This window comes from Alternaria ethzedia, assembly GCF_023757985.1.
Source record: "Alternaria ethzedia strain BMP 0044 chromosome Unknown scaffold_43, whole genome shotgun sequence".
NCBI classification, from domain to species: domain Eukaryota; kingdom Fungi; phylum Ascomycota; class Dothideomycetes; order Pleosporales; family Pleosporaceae; genus Alternaria; species Alternaria ethzedia.
This window is the reverse complement of record NW_026056236.1, coordinates 83,322-100,498: the sequence shown is the minus strand read 5'-3', so window position 1 is coordinate 100,498 and position 17,177 is coordinate 83,322. Positions and strand designations below refer to the sequence as shown.

General features: G+C 54.5%; 6 protein-coding genes across 6 annotated transcripts; 2 read left to right on the top strand and 4 right to left on the bottom strand.

Moving 5' to 3' along the window:
• Positions 1-869: 869 nt before the first annotated feature.
• VMA2 (Vacuolar ATP synthase subunit B) lies at positions 870-2,756 on the bottom strand (the record flags this gene model as incomplete). Its single annotated transcript, XM_049381698.1, has 8 exons — positions 870-1,408; positions 1,456-1,730; positions 1,779-2,095; positions 2,145-2,306; positions 2,355-2,390; positions 2,444-2,463; positions 2,515-2,599; positions 2,658-2,756. The coding sequence occupies 8 exons, from the start codon at positions 2,754-2,756 to the stop codon at positions 870-872; spliced, it is 1,533 nt and encodes a 510-aa protein (XP_049228557.1).
• A 2,357-nt stretch (positions 2,757-5,113) lies between these two features.
• On the top strand, positions 5,114-7,484 carry J4E87_010123 (uncharacterized protein; the record flags this gene model as incomplete). The annotated part of the gene is made up of 3 exons (XM_049381697.1): positions 5,114-5,309; positions 5,363-6,912; positions 6,969-7,484. The coding sequence occupies 3 exons, from the start codon at positions 5,114-5,116 to the stop codon at positions 7,482-7,484; spliced, it is 2,262 nt and encodes a 753-aa protein (XP_049228556.1).
• Positions 7,485-9,201: 1,717 nt separating this feature from the next.
• On the top strand, positions 9,202-10,355 carry J4E87_010122 (uncharacterized protein; the record flags this gene model as incomplete). Its single annotated transcript, XM_049381696.1, has 2 exons — positions 9,202-9,345; positions 9,576-10,355. 2 exons carry the CDS (start codon positions 9,202-9,204, stop codon positions 10,353-10,355), a joined length of 924 nt encoding a protein of 307 aa, XP_049228555.1.
• Positions 10,356-10,560: 205 nt separating this feature from the next.
• J4E87_010121 (uncharacterized protein) lies at positions 10,561-11,721 on the bottom strand (the record flags this gene model as incomplete). The annotated part of the gene is made up of 1 exon (XM_049381695.1): positions 10,561-11,721. One exon carries the CDS (start codon positions 11,719-11,721, stop codon positions 10,561-10,563), a length of 1,161 nt encoding a protein of 386 aa, XP_049228554.1.
• A 1,020-nt stretch (positions 11,722-12,741) lies between these two features.
• J4E87_010120 (uncharacterized protein) lies at positions 12,742-13,466 on the bottom strand (the record flags this gene model as incomplete). The annotated part of the gene is made up of 3 exons (XM_049381694.1): positions 12,742-13,060; positions 13,115-13,284; positions 13,446-13,466. 3 exons carry the CDS (start codon positions 13,464-13,466, stop codon positions 12,742-12,744), a joined length of 510 nt encoding a protein of 169 aa, XP_049228553.1.
• A 2,168-nt stretch (positions 13,467-15,634) lies between these two features.
• Positions 15,635-17,139, bottom strand: GOT2 (Aspartate aminotransferase, mitochondrial; the record flags this gene model as incomplete). The annotated part of the gene is made up of 4 exons (XM_049381693.1): positions 15,635-15,736; positions 15,792-16,795; positions 16,851-16,911; positions 17,029-17,139. 4 exons carry the CDS (start codon positions 17,137-17,139, stop codon positions 15,635-15,637), a joined length of 1,278 nt encoding a protein of 425 aa, XP_049228552.1.
• Positions 17,140-17,177: the final 38 nt, after the last annotated feature.

Genomic DNA, 17,177 nt, shown 5'->3' with positions numbered 1-17,177 from the left:
CCCCAGGGTTGGCCCCAGGGTTCGCCATGGTGGTGGCAGCGGCAACAGCAGCAACACCCACAAGTGAGCGAGGAGACGACGGGAGGCAGGGAGCAGGCAAAGCAAGAGCGAAGAGACGACAGTGGCAGCAACAGCGGCACGGAAATGGTGGGTGGGTGGGCGTGGAGGAGACGGTGCTGGCTGTTGTTGCTGGAGAGGAGAGGGAAGGCAAGCTGTGGGGGAGATATTATAACATGGCATGGCAAGGGAAGGCAAATTTTCACGGTGACGGTGAAAATCATAACAAGAGCGTTTGCAAGACGCGCGCGTTTCCATGGTGAAGGGAGATGGGATGGTGCGGGGGAGGAGCGGAAAGTCGAAGTGAGCGTGGAAAGGACGATGTAAAAAAGACGTGTAAAGCGCAGAGTGCAGTATAGATGTATGCTCCTCACCTCGCTGAGGAGGGGCATGCTGGATAGTATGACGGGCTTTGTAGACGCCTGGCTAGGGCATGGTGCTCAGTATGACAGAGCTCCGTACTGTTGTAGGCTTCTGGATCAGGTCTGGTGATGTCGTAGATTTAAAGTGAAATAGATGTAGTACTCAATAACCATCATGTTAAGAAGTGACATACAAGGTGTATGCAACATATGTGAAACGATATGAACAAAGTCTACCCATCGTCGTATCAATGAGCAGCGCAAAGATTTCTACTGCGCTTCTCCAATCTACATCATATCACTCGAACCGATAAGTACATCAGATTAAAGATTCGACAAATTCATATATACTCAATGCAGTATCTCTACCCACATTCCGCTCAAGTGAACATGGCCATAGAAGCAGTCCATCCACCATCCCAAACACATACACATGCTAAACTATCTTGCTTACACATCGATCAAGTTGTCATCCTGCTGGCCCTCGCCCGAGTTGTCCTTGGTATCCTTGCTGCCCTTCTTCTTGTCACCGTCGTCACCGCCCCGACTCCTCTGGTAGTATTGGTCGAGCACCTTGGCTGGGATACGGTTGAGGAGTTCCTTGGGGTAGATACGGAGCAGCGACCATGCGAGGTCGAGAGATTCGTGGATGGAGCGCGACTCGTAGGCACCCTGGGCGATGAAGGAGCGCTCGAACTTCTCGAGGAACTCAAGCGATAGCTTGTCTTCTGAGGACAGGGCCTCCTCTCCGACGACGGCCTTCATGGCGGCGGCGTCACGACCAATGGCGTACTTGGCGTAGAGCTGGTTGGAGACATCACCGTGGTCCTTCCGTGTGCGGCCCTCACCGATGGCAGACTTCATGAGACGGGAGAGGGATGGCAGGACGTTGATCGGAGGGTAGATACCCTTGTTGTCGAGCTGACGGTCAATGAAGATCTGGCCCTCGGTAATGTAACCGGTCAAATCGGGGATGGGATGTGTGATATCTGGCGCAATTAGCTTAGCACCGAGTAACAGCAATCGCAGTACATACCGTCGTTAGGCATAGTCAGGATGGGAATCTGAGTGATAGATCCGTTACGGCCCTCAACACGTCCAGCACGCTCATAGATAGTCGACAAATCCGTGTACATGTAACCGGGGTAACCACGACGACCGGGCACTTCTTCTCGGGCAGCGGAGACCTCACGTAGCGCATCGCAGTAGGATGACAAGTCGGTAAGAATGACCAGGACGTGCTTCTCGAGCTGGTAGGCGTAGTATTCGGCGGTTGTAAGGGCAAGACGGGGAGTAATGATACGCTCGATGCTACGCCGGGTTAGCTAGGATAGTAGGAGGGCATGCATGTTCACTTACGTAGGGTCGTTCGCCAAGTTGAGGAACAGAGTGACACGCTCCATACTGCCGTTCTCCTCGAAGTCGCGCGTGAAGAAGCGACTGGTCTCCAAGTTGACACCCATAGCACCGAAGACAATAGAGAAGTTGTCGTCGTGGTCGTCGTGTACACCCTTGGAAGGCTTTCCGACAAGACCAGCCTGTCTGCAAATCTGCGCGGCGATTTCGTTGTGGGGTAGACCAGAGGAGGAGAAGATGGGAATCTTCTGTCCACGGGCGATCGAGTTCATCGTGTCGATGGCGGAGATACCGGTGGAGATCATTTCTTCGGGGTAGACCTACACACTGTCAGTCGCATGAATGAGAGGTATCAGAATAGGTACGTACTCGCGAGTATGGGTTGATGGGGCTACCGTTGATATCAAGGTAGTCCTCGGCGAGCACCTTGGGGCCCTTGTCGATAGGCTTTCCTGAACCATCGAAGATACGACCCAACATGTCCTCGGACACACCGAGCTTCAAGCTGTGTCCGGTGAACTCGACTTTGGTCTACGACTGTTAGATATAGTCCTCTTGTAGGGGACTGGGTGTAGGTACCTTCTTAACATCGATACCAGATGTGCCTTCGAAGACCTGTGTCGCAATTAGATCGAGTTGCCGGGAGTGTTGAGCATGTCGCAATTTACCTGGACGACGGCGCGGTTGCCTGCAGCTTGTGTCAGTGTTTCGGCGCACTATCAGGGTCGGAGTAGCTTACCTCGAGCTTCAAGGACCTGACCAGAGCGCTCGGTGCCATCGGGCAGAGTCAAGGACACAATCTCGTTGTATCGCGGGAACTTGACCTATCCACCACATGTATAAGCTTCGTCTCACTCCGTCTCATGGGTCCAAGCTACGCACATTGTCGAGAATGACCAATGGACCGTTGACGCCTCCAATAGTGTTGTATCGTATCCTAGGCGTCACCGAGATCATGCGGGGGTCGACTACTTCAGGCATCGTGGCGGTAGTGGGCGGTTCGGAGAGGTGTAGTATTTCTCGGCGTTAGATCGAGGGCCGCGGTCGGTCTGTAGCCTCGGAGATCGTTGGGTGACGAAGTTAGAGGTCGGCCGTCCAAGTGGGTTGGGGAAGCTCTGACCAGGATGCTTTAGCGTCTATGCGACAGATGACGCTGGCTGGAGGCTCGGCCTTGGCGCCTCACCATCGCGACAGACGGCCTCGATTTCGCATGAAATGAACATGAGGTGCAGTCTGAGCTGATTTCTATACTGCATGACGGGACAAGTCTTCATGTCAAGGCAAGTAACAAGAAGACGCAATCCTGGGGTTGAGCGGCGCTCAGCAGCGATGAACAGGGTGCAAGAGATTCACGGAAGAACATGGTAAATATGTTTTTCGCAACTCATAGTATCCATTTGCTATATATCGTGTCACACTATCTAGACCCAGACATGCCACCATTTCCATCGTGGTCGCCGACCAAGGGTCTTTCGGGATGCTTACTATCACATCGGAAAGGACATCATGTATCTGTTTGAACTTGTCAGTAATTGCAAAGCAAGATCTCAGCGATAACAGAACAAAGTATGTGAGGGGTCAGACATCCAAGGAAGGTATTCGCGCTCATTGTCCATCGGTCTTAGGTTCGATTGATGGCTAGCGTGGAAACTGCGAATGTGGAAATGTTTCATCATCCCCAAAGGGAGGAATAGTGTGAAGAAAAGAGCGACTGACCTTTAATCATACTAGAGACGCCATGTAGCTGGTGTTAGCTGTCCATCAACGCGCGTACATGTGCATGCCCATGACGCTGCGCTGCAAGACTATTTGAGTCTGCATTACGCGCACGTGTAGCAGTGCGGTCCTCACAGGACTAGTATAGTGTTGTGAAAATCTCGATCTGTTGCGAGTGCGCACGGGGCGGCAAAGTGCAAAAAGGTGCGCGGCGATGAGAGTAAGCGAGTATTACTGTACTGAGCGATGTTAGCCGTCTGACGTGCAAAATTTGCTAAATCGGTCGCGATAGTGATGGAGGTCAGACGACAGTACTGGCAAGTAGCAGGCGCCCGGCGAAGGGCACCCGAACAGCGCTGTTTTCTTCAAGGTCGAATCGGCAAGGAAAAGAAGTTGCTGAAGGTATAATCTTTCCACAAAAGCAAAGAAAAAAGGAGTCGACTTACGTTATAGGGAGAGCTGGCTTCGGGCCTTCACAAAATCGCATGAAGCGGTCCGAAGCCAGTGGTTGTTCGCAGTCTTCAAGACAGCAGAGTGAGGTGGTTGTCGAGAGAAAACCAGAGACGCGGTCGAAGAAAAGTAGAGCGCCGAACTAGCGCGCCGCCAAGATTTCTCTCATCACGTGCACGCCCGAATGGGCAAGGGCATTATTTGGAATCGTCATCCGGCCAGCAAGCATCAGCAAGGCAGGTCAGCGTGGTCGCAAGAGACTGCAGAGAGTGCCCGCCCGAGTGCAGCATAATTCATCACCCGTCGAGCGCGTTGTCCTTGCGCTGCGCAGTGCATATTGAGCGTGAGTTGGAGTCGGGATAGATTGGGCAGCCCAGCCACGCAGCTTTTCGCGCGATACCGAAACGGCCCCCTAACCTGCGCTGATCTTCGGAGAGGGCCATGCGCCCATCACCTCTCACCACACGAGAACTCCACCACTGACGCCCGCGTCCCTGGCACCGTCCCTGGCCCTGGATCTATACTCGCACCGGACCCATCGTCGCATAGCACGGCATCTCTAGACACGTTCGCCGCACTGCCTCTGCTGCCCCCCAGACGGCCCATCTCACGTTCCCACTCCACCGCTCTGCTGGCGGGACGGATGCGACACGATATCACCCGACACGACACCGCGCCAGACGTGGCTGCACACCTCACCACCCCCTCGCCGCTCCTGTGAGTATCGCGCTGCACTTTGCGCGACGTCCTCCGTGACCCTCGCCCTTTTTCCTGTAACCGGCAAGTGCCGCCTGCCGGCCTCATCGCGCCCATCGCGACTTCTGCGCGGGCACTTCCTCAGCCTCCCATATCGGCCACACCGGACCGCACTTCGACTTTCCATCGCGACCACCCAGCACTCTTCAGTTCCCATTGGCATCGACGCGAATTTCCGCGCACGCATGACTTGGACGCTGTAGCATTGCTCCGCCTGTCTCGTCGCCGACTCGGTCGTTCTTCGCATCACGCGGACCCGTCTTCTAATCTCGACACCTGTCGCATCCCTTCTACCTGATCCATTCCCGCGTCCGCGAGGCCACAGCCCGCACTGAAGAGCCGGCAAGATGATGACAACGAGCTATCCACACAATGGGGGCATGCAACCCCAGGGCATGCAGCACGCGCACCCAGGCATGGGCGGCCCAGGCCCACACCCAGGACAGCCTGGAATGCAGCCCGGCATGCAGCACGTTTCCGGTCCCAATGGCCCCGTCAGTCAGGCAGGGCCCATGATGGGCATGCAGCCGGGCATGGGTGCCAATGCGCATGCCCTCTCCCACCTACAGCCGCAGCAGCACATGTTCCAGCAGCAACAGCAGCACCAGATGAGTGAGTACCGCCGCTCCGTACCATGGCAGAGCATTGGCTAACAGAATCGATAGTGAACCCTGCAATGATGCAACAGCAGAGAACTGCCCAACAGGCCTTCATGCACCGTCAGCAACAACAGGCCATGCTTGCCCACCAGCAGGGCGGCATGGGAATGGGGTTCCAGAACCCCATGGCAAACTTGAACCAGGCACAAGCACAGCAGCTACAAGCAATGAGAAATGGGCAAATGGGGCAAGGACCGTTCGTCAATCTTCCTCCCCACTTGCTCCAGCAACAGCAGCAGATGGGCCAGCAACCCGGAGGCCCTCAGCACCAGGCTGCCATGGCCCAAGCAGCCCATCAACAAGCTCAACAGCATCAGCAAATGCAGGCGCAGCAACAAGCGATTGCGATGCAACATGCGCAGTCTCAGTCGAGCAACCACAGCCAGGCAGGGAATCAGGGACCGCCGCCAACCACCCAGCCCCAGCAAGGGCCTCTTCGCCCTCCATCCGCGATAGGGAGTCACCAGGGACAATCTTCGCCAGCTCCTCAACCTACACCCCAACAGCAACCACAACCACCGCCCCCGTCACAGCAACAACAACAGCAACAGGCACACCAACAGCAGCAGCAACAACAGGCTCAACAACAACAGCAGCAGCAGGCGCAACAGCAGGCTCAACAACAAGCACAGCAACAGGCACAGCAGCAGGCGCAACAACAGGCGCAACAACAGCAGCAACAGCAACAGTCATCGCAGCCACCACAATCAGGTCCAGTGCCACAACAGCAGACGCCAGCTCCGTCTCAGCCGCCAAATCTACCTCAACAAGCGAACCAGCAGGCCCAGAACCAAGGTCAGGTACAACGGAATCCGGCACTAGTACAGCAAGCGCAGGCACAGGCGCAAGCGAACGCTGCCCAAAATCAAGCCCGTCAAATGGCCATGATGCAGCAGAAACAAGCACAGAGCGTATCCTCAGGCCAAGGGACGCTTAAGCTGCTGAACTTTGTGGAGCAAATAGGGAACTTCAATGCCTCGAACAACAACATTGAGTGGTGGCAGGCCTTCGTGGATAGGTTCTTCGCCGAGTCTGGGTCTTTCGTCCACGTCGTCTGCTCCTCAAGTACAGAGAGAACGAAGCAGTTCGAGATTGTGTATGCTGCTTTGCCGCGGTACTTCTACACCCTCTTCAACACCGACGTCACCAACTTGCAGATAACTCTAGACGGGGCGGCCGAGAAGACCTCAAACGGTGAGCTCAAAGTGACTTGTGAGCGAGCGAAGTTCATATACACATACAAGAACTCTTGTCAGGTTGTCTACCAAGGCAAGTTGACTGCATTCTGGTCTGGTTCAGACAAGATGGAGTGGTTGGTGTTTGAGGGAGCGAGCCATGAGCAATTCATACCGCTCAATGCGCTGAAGCAAATGTTTGTCCAACCATCGCCGAATCAACTGAACCCCAACCAATCGCCGCGCATGAAGAACAAGAAGCAAGCACAGCAGCAACGGACCATGCCAGAACCACCAGAGGCGTATCTGCCTATCAACAAGTTGATCAGCGCTAGTACTACAGACTATGGTTTGCCGCACGGCTTGCAAAGCTATCTCGAGGTAAGAATCTTCTCCACGTTTCCCTCCTCGGCATTGACACTGACATCAGTTTCTAGATTTACGAGCCAATGAACCACATGTCAAGCTTAATGGTGCACTACCTCGAAAATCCCCATATGAAGCCAAGCGAAGCGTTGGAGTCATGGAACAACAATATGTCGAATAGCCAGGGCGCTCTGCAAGGCCCGCAACACCCGAATCAAGGGCCACAGCAAGGACAAGGCATGCCACCCAATATGCAACCCGGGCCTCGACCAGGAGGGCCTGGCCAACCCGGTCAGATGTTCATGTCGCCCGCAATGCAGAACTCCCTGCTTCCCAACGGATCAATGGGCGGTTCACCTCACTTCCAGCACACACCGTCGCCCAACTCGCAGCCCATGATGAAACAACAGAGCACAAGCTCGCACACCATGAGCTCAAACACGTCTCCCAACATGATGAACAACAAGCGGCGGCGGAGTACAGCCAAAATGGAAAACGATGACGGTGGCGGAGAGATGAACGGCGCGCCAAAGGTCAAGCAAAGTCCAAGAGTCGGGGGTAACAAGAGGATGAAGGCAGGCCAATAGCCTCCATCGCTTGTCCACCTGCCTTCCCTCCTTGCCGGTGCCTCTATGCGATGCCTCGTTCCGCTTTCTTCGCATCTCTATCTCTTGTATAGCGCGGCGTTTGAATCTCTCTCACACTCTCAGTCTCGATTCTCATATCGTGCTCTTCTTGTCTTTCACAAGTCTTTCTCCCTTGGCGTTAGATCTCCACACTATTACCCCATTTCAACTCGGGTGGATCTTTCCTGCTTTGCTTTTGCTTTGCTTTGGCTTCTGAGACTTTTGCTGGCGTCTGGGGGGCGTAATCTTTGCTGTTGTTGTTACTACTGCTTGGTTATCACATTGTGTCTCCTGTTCCATTTTTACCTACCCCTCTGTAGGTTACATAATTCGTTCTTGTACATTATCGACGATGAGGTGGAAGTAAAGGCTGTATAGAACGCAGCTTCAAGAAGGAAAGAAAGAAGTGGTCTTGTTAGGGGCCCTTTTTTGGTGGCTTTTTTTTGGTCTTTGTTTGGAAAGATGGGGGCCTAGTCAGATGATTTATACGGCCCCGTTCAGTGCATAGGCGAGATATGTTGATGTTGAGATTCATTTTTATACGGAATTCAAGACGTTATGACTTCAACTTGCTGTTTGTCATGCTGTGATGCCTATGGGCATTGAGATTATTATCCAGAGTATGCATCCTCGAAAAGACGGCAGTCACTACTAATTCCTCGCGTCGCTCATATCTCAAGGCAGTGGTTTTACAATCGTCTCCTCATCCACAGCAATATCCCCCATCTCCCTAGCAAAAGCCCTCACCCTCGCCAACCTACCCACCACAGCTTTCATCAACGGCCATCTATCACATCCAAGCACAAACACCCCCCACAACTGCGCCTGCAACACCTGCGGCACAAGACACACATCCGCCATCGTCACCTCATCACCTACGCTATACCTCCCCCCACACGTCACCAACATAGCTTCATAAGCATCAAACCCCTCATTCAATTTCAGCCTGATAAACTCTTTCCGTCCCTCTTCCGTCGCACCCGCAACCTCACACAACCTCACCCCATTCCCCCGATTCGCAAAAGGAAACATATCCTGCGTCACCACTGCAACCAACTCTCTCACTCTTGCCCTATCCTCTCTGTTGCCTACCAATGGCATCAACGGACATATCCCCGGAAACATCTCGTCTAGATACTCGAGAATCGCTGTAGACTGTGTAAGTACGAAACGTTGCTTGGTTGAATGTCCTGGTGTGGTGATTTCGTGGATTAGAGTTGGTACGGCGCCGCTGGGGTTTATGGCGAGGTACTGTTTTGTGCCAATGGAGGTGCGTGTGTATTTTTCTACGTCGTGATAGAGTGTGTTGGGTACTTGTTTTAGGGAGAGGGCGATACGGACTCGGCGGGCGCAGGAGGAGCCCTGTCGGTTGTAGAGGTGGTATGTTGATGTTGTGGGTGTGGAGGATTGGCGGCGGGATTCTGGCATTGTGGGAGTTGGGAAAATTGATAGACGCGTGATGTTTTGGTTGTTGGTTCAGATGAGTAGCGTCTTGATATAGGACACTATAATGGGAAAGACGATGTGGGTCTTGGAAGCGGTAGGAGTGAACGAGAGGCCAAGGCGCTAGGTGCTGATGGGTTAGCGCAAGCTCCTACCGCTATTTTACTGCACCTACTCTCATCGCGTCGCTCTTAGTCGTACCTTCAAGTTACACCAAATAAGTACGCCAAACGCCATGCTACCACCAATTGATCCCGCGGTGCTGCAGCGCAATCCCAACTTTGAGATCTTATACAAGGACCTTTGCACGAGGAAGCTTAATCCTAATGGCTCGTCAAGAGACACGAAAAAGCAGCGTGTGCATGATGAGATACGAAGGGTAAGACCTTGTTTCCTTCCTCTGTTCCGAAGATGGTCCAAATATTTACCATGTCCCTGATCTCGTACTTTCGTTCCCTGTTGCTGGAATCTGTTCATTTGTTTGTTTATAATCATTCTATCATGTCTCTGTTTGTCAGCAGGATTTCCCAATTATTTCTCCTTGAAGCCCTCCAATCTACGCATTAAACTGAGTGTTCATACTGAAATCGCATGCTAATCTTCCTCTAGACCCTAGCCACCGCTCTCACAACCCTGCACACAACGCAAATACTCACAACATCCCTCTCAACCCTGCCATCCAAAGCCACCGACCTCCCACCAGACTTGCACGCCGTTACAGAAACCGTAACCGCCCAACTCAACGGCCAAGTTCCAGCACCGGATCTCGACATTCTGTCTGAAGACATCGAGTTCTTCCACTCAAACATCGCTCCCGTCGCCTCGGCAATCTCAACCCAACTCACCACCATAGCCGACTACCTCTGCCGCATCGCCTCTCCCGTCTCCCCACCACCAATCTCATCTCTCCACAGCACATCTCTCACCCTGCAGACCTCCGCTATGGATGGCCTCCCTAGTGAATTACAAACCGCACAAACCCATCTAACAACAACCCTAACCTCCCTCCTCTCAACGCACTCGACCCTCCTCTCCACCGGCATAAAAATACTCGAACAAACCCAACAAGGCGCCCTAGCCCGACACACCAAATCCTCCGCCGATCTCCTCCACACAAAAGCCATCTTACTGGGTCTGCAAGCTAAAACGCACTCGTTGCTACACCCTCCACCAGCGGAATTCGTGGAAGCGCTGAAAGAGTTTAGGAAGGGACTGGGAGGCGGGAAGAGGGCGCTTTGGGATCGCGAGGCGTTGGCGAGACGGGAATTGGAGTTGTATGGGAAGGCGGGGGAGAAGGGAATGAGGGATTTGGCGAGGAGGAAGGAGGGGTTGGGGAAGGAGGTGGAGAGGGTGGAGGCGGAGATTGGGAAGCTGGAACGAGGGGGGTGATGGGTGTGGAGAGGCTGTGAGGCGTATGGTTGTTGTGTTGATGTCTTGATGGCTTACGGGCGATGGGAAGTGTCTATACCTTGCTCTAATACCTAACACAACGCCGTCAAGCGCCAGTTCTTATACACGCTACGCCTTTTCTCTTCAGAAACGCCATACACCAATCGTCCCTATGATCATCCTGGTCCACTTCCCATAGCAAGAACTAGAAGATTTCCTTCTCACAAACGACCTCATACCGTTCATCCAGCACCTCACCCTGTCCTTTCGCACCTCCACTCCAAATCTTCTTCGCGCCCATCTTACAGATACAGACTCTATCCACCCTGACACCCTCCGCCCAGACAAAACCCTTGTACTTCTCAATCAGATTGCGGGCGTCAAAGCGCATCCAACTCTTGCCATCAGGACCATGACCTTCACCGATCGGACGGGATGACTCTGCTGTTGAAGCTTCGGTAGCGTTACCATCTACAGACCCTGCTGTCGACGCGCCATCTTCTTCATTTTCATCGTGGCCATTGGCGCCTGTGTTCCCAGTCTGACCATCCACCCCATTCCCATGATGATTCGGCGAAACCTTACGTTCCACATGCTTGAACCCATCTTTCAACATCCCACTCTTCTCCCTCCCCCTCCCCCCTCTCCCCTTCGGCTTCGCATAAATCGTATTCAAAACCGTAGCATGCAACCTCAACGGCCTGGTATCCTCAACCAACAACTCCCTTCCCAGAAACCTCTCTCGCAGGGCCTCAGCAAAAGGATACAACCGCTGCGACACATCCCTCGGTTCCGCATACAGGATACTCGTTTTATGCGGCGCTTGCATCGGAACCAAGGATTCTAGGTTTATTGTCAGAGCGTCCGTGTCGGGCATGGCGGCGGCATTGAGGTTCTCGGCTATCTCGCCGCTTTCGGCGGCGGCTTCTGCGACGCGGAGGTGGGTTATGTCGCGTAGGAGGGTGTGCAGGTCGAGGTCTTGTAGATACTGCTGCGCTTGATCTAATTGTTGGGGGGAGAGACTCATTACGCCGAGGGTGAGGTGCAGGGTGCCGACTGGTCGGACGGCTTTCGTGGGGACGGGTCCACCTTTTGATAGCTCTTCTTTGAAGTTTTCGAGTCTTTGCTGGAGTTGGGGGCGGCTTGAGTCGGTGACTAGGGGGAGACAGAGGAAGTGTGTGAGTTGTGGTTTCTTTGCGCCGCCTTTGCCTGGTTTCTTGCTGTCTTTCTGGTCTTTTTGTATTGCTGGTGATGGAATGTCTCGAGATGCAAAGCCCTGTAATGTCGTCCTGATCTCGGTGTTGTCGCGCAGCTTCTCGCCATCTAGGAAATCGTTGTATTCGCCTTTCGACTTCTTTTTGCCCATGATTGGTGATGTGGTGTGAAATGCGACAGAGGAAATTTGATCTGAATGAACGTATTGGGCTTTCCTAGCTGCTCTGTTCTTTGCTAGGCAACGAGTGGAGTGCGTAATAGCAGTGGTAACAGTAGTGCGTCGGCTGATTGGTCCAGGCGCAGCTCGATGCAAGACCGCCGCAAAGAGCATGAGAAGACAAGGAAGGCGCGAGAAGCGCAAGGAGCGTCTAAATGAAGGGTTCACGGCAAAGAAAGAGCGATTCTAGGCGCGCCGAACCAAACGCCACATGATCCCACGGCAGCACCGGCAAGACTACCACGGCGGAACCGAAAAAGGGCCTGACGATGGAACCACTCATGGTGTTGACTTTTCATGGGGCGCGGTCTTGAGCCTATCAAAGCGTGCTTTCCAACCTATCAGACGCAACACCAAGTTCGGCAACGCCATGTGCGAAGAGTGACGTAGGTCCCGAAGGTGGGGTGAGTGACATGCGCCGCCGCTGGGCACACGTTCGGCCCTTCACCCGTAGGGCTGAGGAATGTTCCATGTCACGGAGTATATAGTTCAGAGAGGGGTTAGCATGGTATTAGTTCCAATGGATGATACTTGTCTAAAGTATTTACAGCTGCATTGCGGTCATGTGAAGTGTTACTCTGCGCTTGAGCAACAACACATTCATCATGATGACAGGGAGAGTTAACATTCATTCGTAATCTATGCAAGTGCGATGGAACCAAATAGACAAATTGAGGGCAAGCTATGTAGAGTACTGGAATTTCCTCGCTGACCCGATGACGGCATGTACACAAAAGGCGCTCCTAGGAACGTGAAATGGTGAAATGTCGCGCAGGAGAAAGTTCGTCAAGGATGAGGAAGTGTCGCGGTAGAGCGGAAAGCCCGGAGTCGCAATTGTCGCTCCGTGAAGCGTACGGTCCTAGACTTGGCTGCTACCGATACCGACTCCTCCCAGCTGAGCGTGGCGAGTGCGAGACTGGTGTGCTCGCGCCGTAGCTCTGGCTGACGCGGTCTCTATTTCTTTGCCGCAGTAGGGGAGGGCGCGGCTTCTTCTTCCGCCTCCTCCTCGTCGCCCTCGTCCTGGTAGAACTTCTTGAGGATCTCCTTGACGTCGGTGAACTCCGTCTTTGCCTGCTTGATGATCTTGGCCAGGTTCTCCTGCGCCTTCTCCTCTGTTATGTCCTTGGTGCCCGCGTCGTCCTTGAGCTGGCCGTAGTGTTGGATCTTCTCGCACGAGTCTTTGACTTTGGTGAGGCCGAGCGTGGCGGACGAGCCCTTGAGGAAGTGGCCTAGCTCACTAAGCTCCTTGAGGTACTTGCCCTCCTTCTTCTCGCTGGGTGGCGTTAGTCGTCGCGCGCATATCGCAGGGCGCGCATGGGGCACTCACAGCTCCTTGTCCATCTTCTTGAAGGTCTGGTCGGCCTGGCCAAAGAAGTCGTAGACGATGCTTTTGCTGAACTCGCGCTCGACCTCGTCCTCGTCCATCTCGAGAATCTGCTCAAAGGTGGCTGGGTCGATCTGGTCCTCGGCGCCAGGGATCGACATGATGTCGCCGTTCTGTGGGGGCAGTCTTAGGTTAGGAGGTTGAGTTATAGATAGGCGCGTGTTGCGATGGTGCAGTAGAGACAGCAGGCGGATGACACGTGCGGAGAATTGCAGACATGGAGGGGCCAGGCAGGAGCAGGCAGGCAGGCAGGACATGGAGGGGCAGCACGAACCTTGTCGTCGGTAACCGACATGCTGAACAGGACGCAACAGCAAATCCGATTTACGGGAAGCGCTCTTCAACCTCGCGGGATGCTGTCGACACCTTCGTGTACTGGCGTCGCAGCGCTTCAATGCTCGTGGCGCGACGGTGACGGATATTTTTTCGCGCCTCAGTAGTGGGCCGTGCGGCTGTCCGATTCACTGGCTGCGGCTCGATGGGGCTTAGTGGATGACGAAAGGGTCGGCCCGTTGTTGCTGTGAGCGCCGTTGTTAGAGCTGCTGTCTTCTGCAGAGGGCAATGTCTCGGGACGCAGGGCAGAGTGGGAGATGTGAGTGTGACTGCTACGCTGCCTACCGAACTACTACGTACAGAAGCCCTCTTAGTCTAGTCAACCCCTCTGCTCGTTTAGTCGCTATAGTCTCGACGGAAGCGGCTGCCGAGGGAAGCGACAAAGCTATCCTGTTCGCGGTAGATTGGGACGACACGTCGAGTCGGTGAGATAAGAAGAAAGCAATTTGTGGCACTGGTGGTCACGGGCACGCTGCTCATATACAGCCGCGAGGGTTCTAGAAGTGAGATTGGCGATGTCTGCATCACCACAAAAGAGGGGGGCCACGGAATCATAGGCACAGAAATAAGGCCTCGCTATATGTGGGTGGATACCTCGACGTCAATCGGCAGCCTTCACTCGCCGTGGATCGCCTGTCACAGAGCCAACTCTGCCCTCTTCCAGCGGCTGACTGGCGACCATGCCCCCCATCGCCCTCATCGGCTGCCCGGCCAAAAGTAAGGTAACGCGCCCGGGTCGTGTGTGGAGTCTGCCCTCTGACCTGGCAGCTTGCCCGCACCGTGGTATCTTCTGCGGCTGATGGGGCTAGTTGCGACCCTCGCTCGCACCGCTTTGTCCCGTCGGCAGAGCAGACCATGGAGTGCGCAAAGACTGGAAAATGAGTGCGGTTGACAGGGCGCCAAGAAGGCCTGGAAGCGTTCGAAAGTCTGCCATTTCCCGCTGTTGGAAGGGGCAGGGCGGGGTGCCAGCGTACGAATATAAAGAAAGACGAGGGTTGGTTTTCGTCGTGAGAACAACGACGTCACTCCGCCAGCCATCGTCATCGTGCATGCTCACCCGGACCCTGAAAACTCATTTGCTGGGTTGGGCTAGCAGCATGTACCGCGCACAAATACCTCGACAGGTCGCCGTTGGATTCCATACGTTGCGCGCTCTCAACGGCCGTGTAGAGGTCCTATTAAGACAATTCCAACCTTTGCCAGCAAACGCGTCTTGGAAACGAGTAAACGCCATAGGCCCGGGCACCCACTCCACAGACAGGCATGCACCTTGGACCCTGACCTCTTTTCTCGCAGAAACCTGCAATGCACCTGAATCATGCTCGTTCGTCCGGCCTCCTCCGAGCTGCAAAGCTTCGATACTTTCCTGTTGCTGGAGCAGGGGCTACGGATGACGGAAGCAATAGTGCGTAGAGGCGTCTGGGATCAGCGTTCGTGATGCAGGCGTGCAGGACAAGGAACCTGCGGATCGCAGCTGCAGGGTCACTGAGTGGAGTAGTTAGCGTGACGGTTTCATCGGTACGGTCACTTGCTGAACGATGCGGTGTGCGGTACCGGCGCAACTTGTCGAACCGTGAAGCACACAAAACTTGGCTTCGTTGTTTTCGGAGACCTTGGCGCGACACAAACCGAAGCAGCTCCGCCTGTAGGCCTTGAACACCCTTTTGGTATCCCGCATATGCAAGTGAGTGAAACCGGACAGGTAGGCGTGCGTTTGTCATTCGCGATCACGATGTCCCAGCGCACGGGAACTAGCGTCATTGCACAGTGCTGTGCGAGTTTCCAGCGATACTATGCTAGGTAATGATCTGTATATTACCGATGAACTCGCAAACGACAGGACCAACCACTCGTGGGGTGTGGGGATAAAGTGGGTGAAGTCTGAGTGGGAACAAAACTTCGGTGAAGGATTGGAGGATCGACCAAATTAAACGAATCAGGTACTTCGATCCGAGAACACAAAAGACGGCATGAAGGAGGTTGTAAGATCGTGAGCCGTTTCATTTCTCGTATGCTTTTTCATTGTATAATCTAGCCGCCGATGCTGTCTGCACGGTACAATGCTGGCGCCATGTTATGTCACAAGGTTCGCTGAATCACGGAAGGAAGTAGAAGACTGTCATGACGATCCTAACCCTTGACCTTGTAGATGGCCTCGGCCAGGCGGCCGACGTTCTCGCTGGTGATACCCGCGACCGAGATACGGCCGTCCTTGGTAGCATACACTGAGTGCTGTCATGGCGGTTAGCGCTGCTGATGTCAAGATGGTTGCAAAACATAAACTTACCTCCTTCGCTAGCTTGTCCATCTGCTCGGCTGTCAGACCAGTGTAAGCGAACATGCCAATCTGGGAGGTGATGTGGCTCCAGTCGTGCTTGCTGCCGAGCTTCTCGAGGTTCTCCTTGAGGAGGGCACGCATGGTGATGATGCGGTCAGCCATGCCCTTGACCTCACCGAGCCATTGCTTGTTGAGGGAAGCGTCGTTCAGAATCTCAGAGGCAATGCGGGCACCGTGAACTGGGGGGTTAGAGTACAATGGGCGGACAAGGATCTTGATCTGAGAGTCAACGCGCTTCTTCTCGTCGGCAGACTCGCAGACGATGGAGAAGGCACCAACACGCTCACCGTAGAGACCCATGTTCTTGGCGAAAGATTGGGCCAGGCAGGGGCGGAGACCCTCCTTGATGAAGTGACGGAGAGCGAACGCGTCCTTGGTGGTGTCACCACTGGCAAAGCCCTGGTAGGCCATGTCGAAGAAGGGGTAGTGGTCGCCAGCCTTGACAGCCTCAGCGATCTGAACCCACTGCTCCTCGGTAGGGTCTACACCAGTAGGGTTGTGGGCACAGGCGTGGAGCAGAACGATGCTGTTCTTGGGCATGGCCTTGATGTCGGCCACCATGCCGTCAAAGTCGAGGCCAATGGTGTCCTTGTTGTAGTAGCGGTACTTCTCGACCTTGAGGCCGGAGTCCTTGAAGACGGCGTTGTGGTTGGCCCATGACGGCGTGGGAATGTAGATGGCCTTCGCGCCGGGGTAGTGGCGCTCGAGGAAGGCACCACCAATGCGGAGGGCACCGGTACCGGAGATGGTCTGGGTGACGGCGATGCAGTCGTCGTTGAGGGGCGTAGAGTCGGCGCCGTATGCGAGCCTGAGGGCAGCCTTGGTGAAGTTGGGGACACCGGTGATGCCGGCGTATTCCTTGTCGAGCGATGACTTGACAATCTTCTCCTCTGCTTCCCTTACGGATGGCAGGACGTAGGGCTTGCCCTTGTCGTCACGGTAGGCACCAACACCTGTCGATAGCTGTCAGTCGCGCCTTCCATGTCGGATTGAAGAGCTTATACTAACCCAAGTTGATCTTCTTGGGGTTGCTGTCGGCCTTGAAGGCTTCGGTGATACCTAGAATGGCCTGAGGCGGGGCGGTGAGCTACGGTATGGCCTATCTTATCAGGAGCTGTACTTACATCCTGGGGGTCAGTTAGCTCTGGTGAAACACGACTGGGGCCCAATTGCTTTTGCCACTTACTGGAGGACCCTGCGGTACCTGCGACCAAGCGGAGACAGCTCGGACGCTGGTCCTGAGGGACAGCTGCTTAGTCGCCGCCTGGCGCAGCGCCGTTCTTGATGACGCGAGCATGGTTGAGTTGTGTGCGGGGTGGAAGGGAGTTGAGGGGC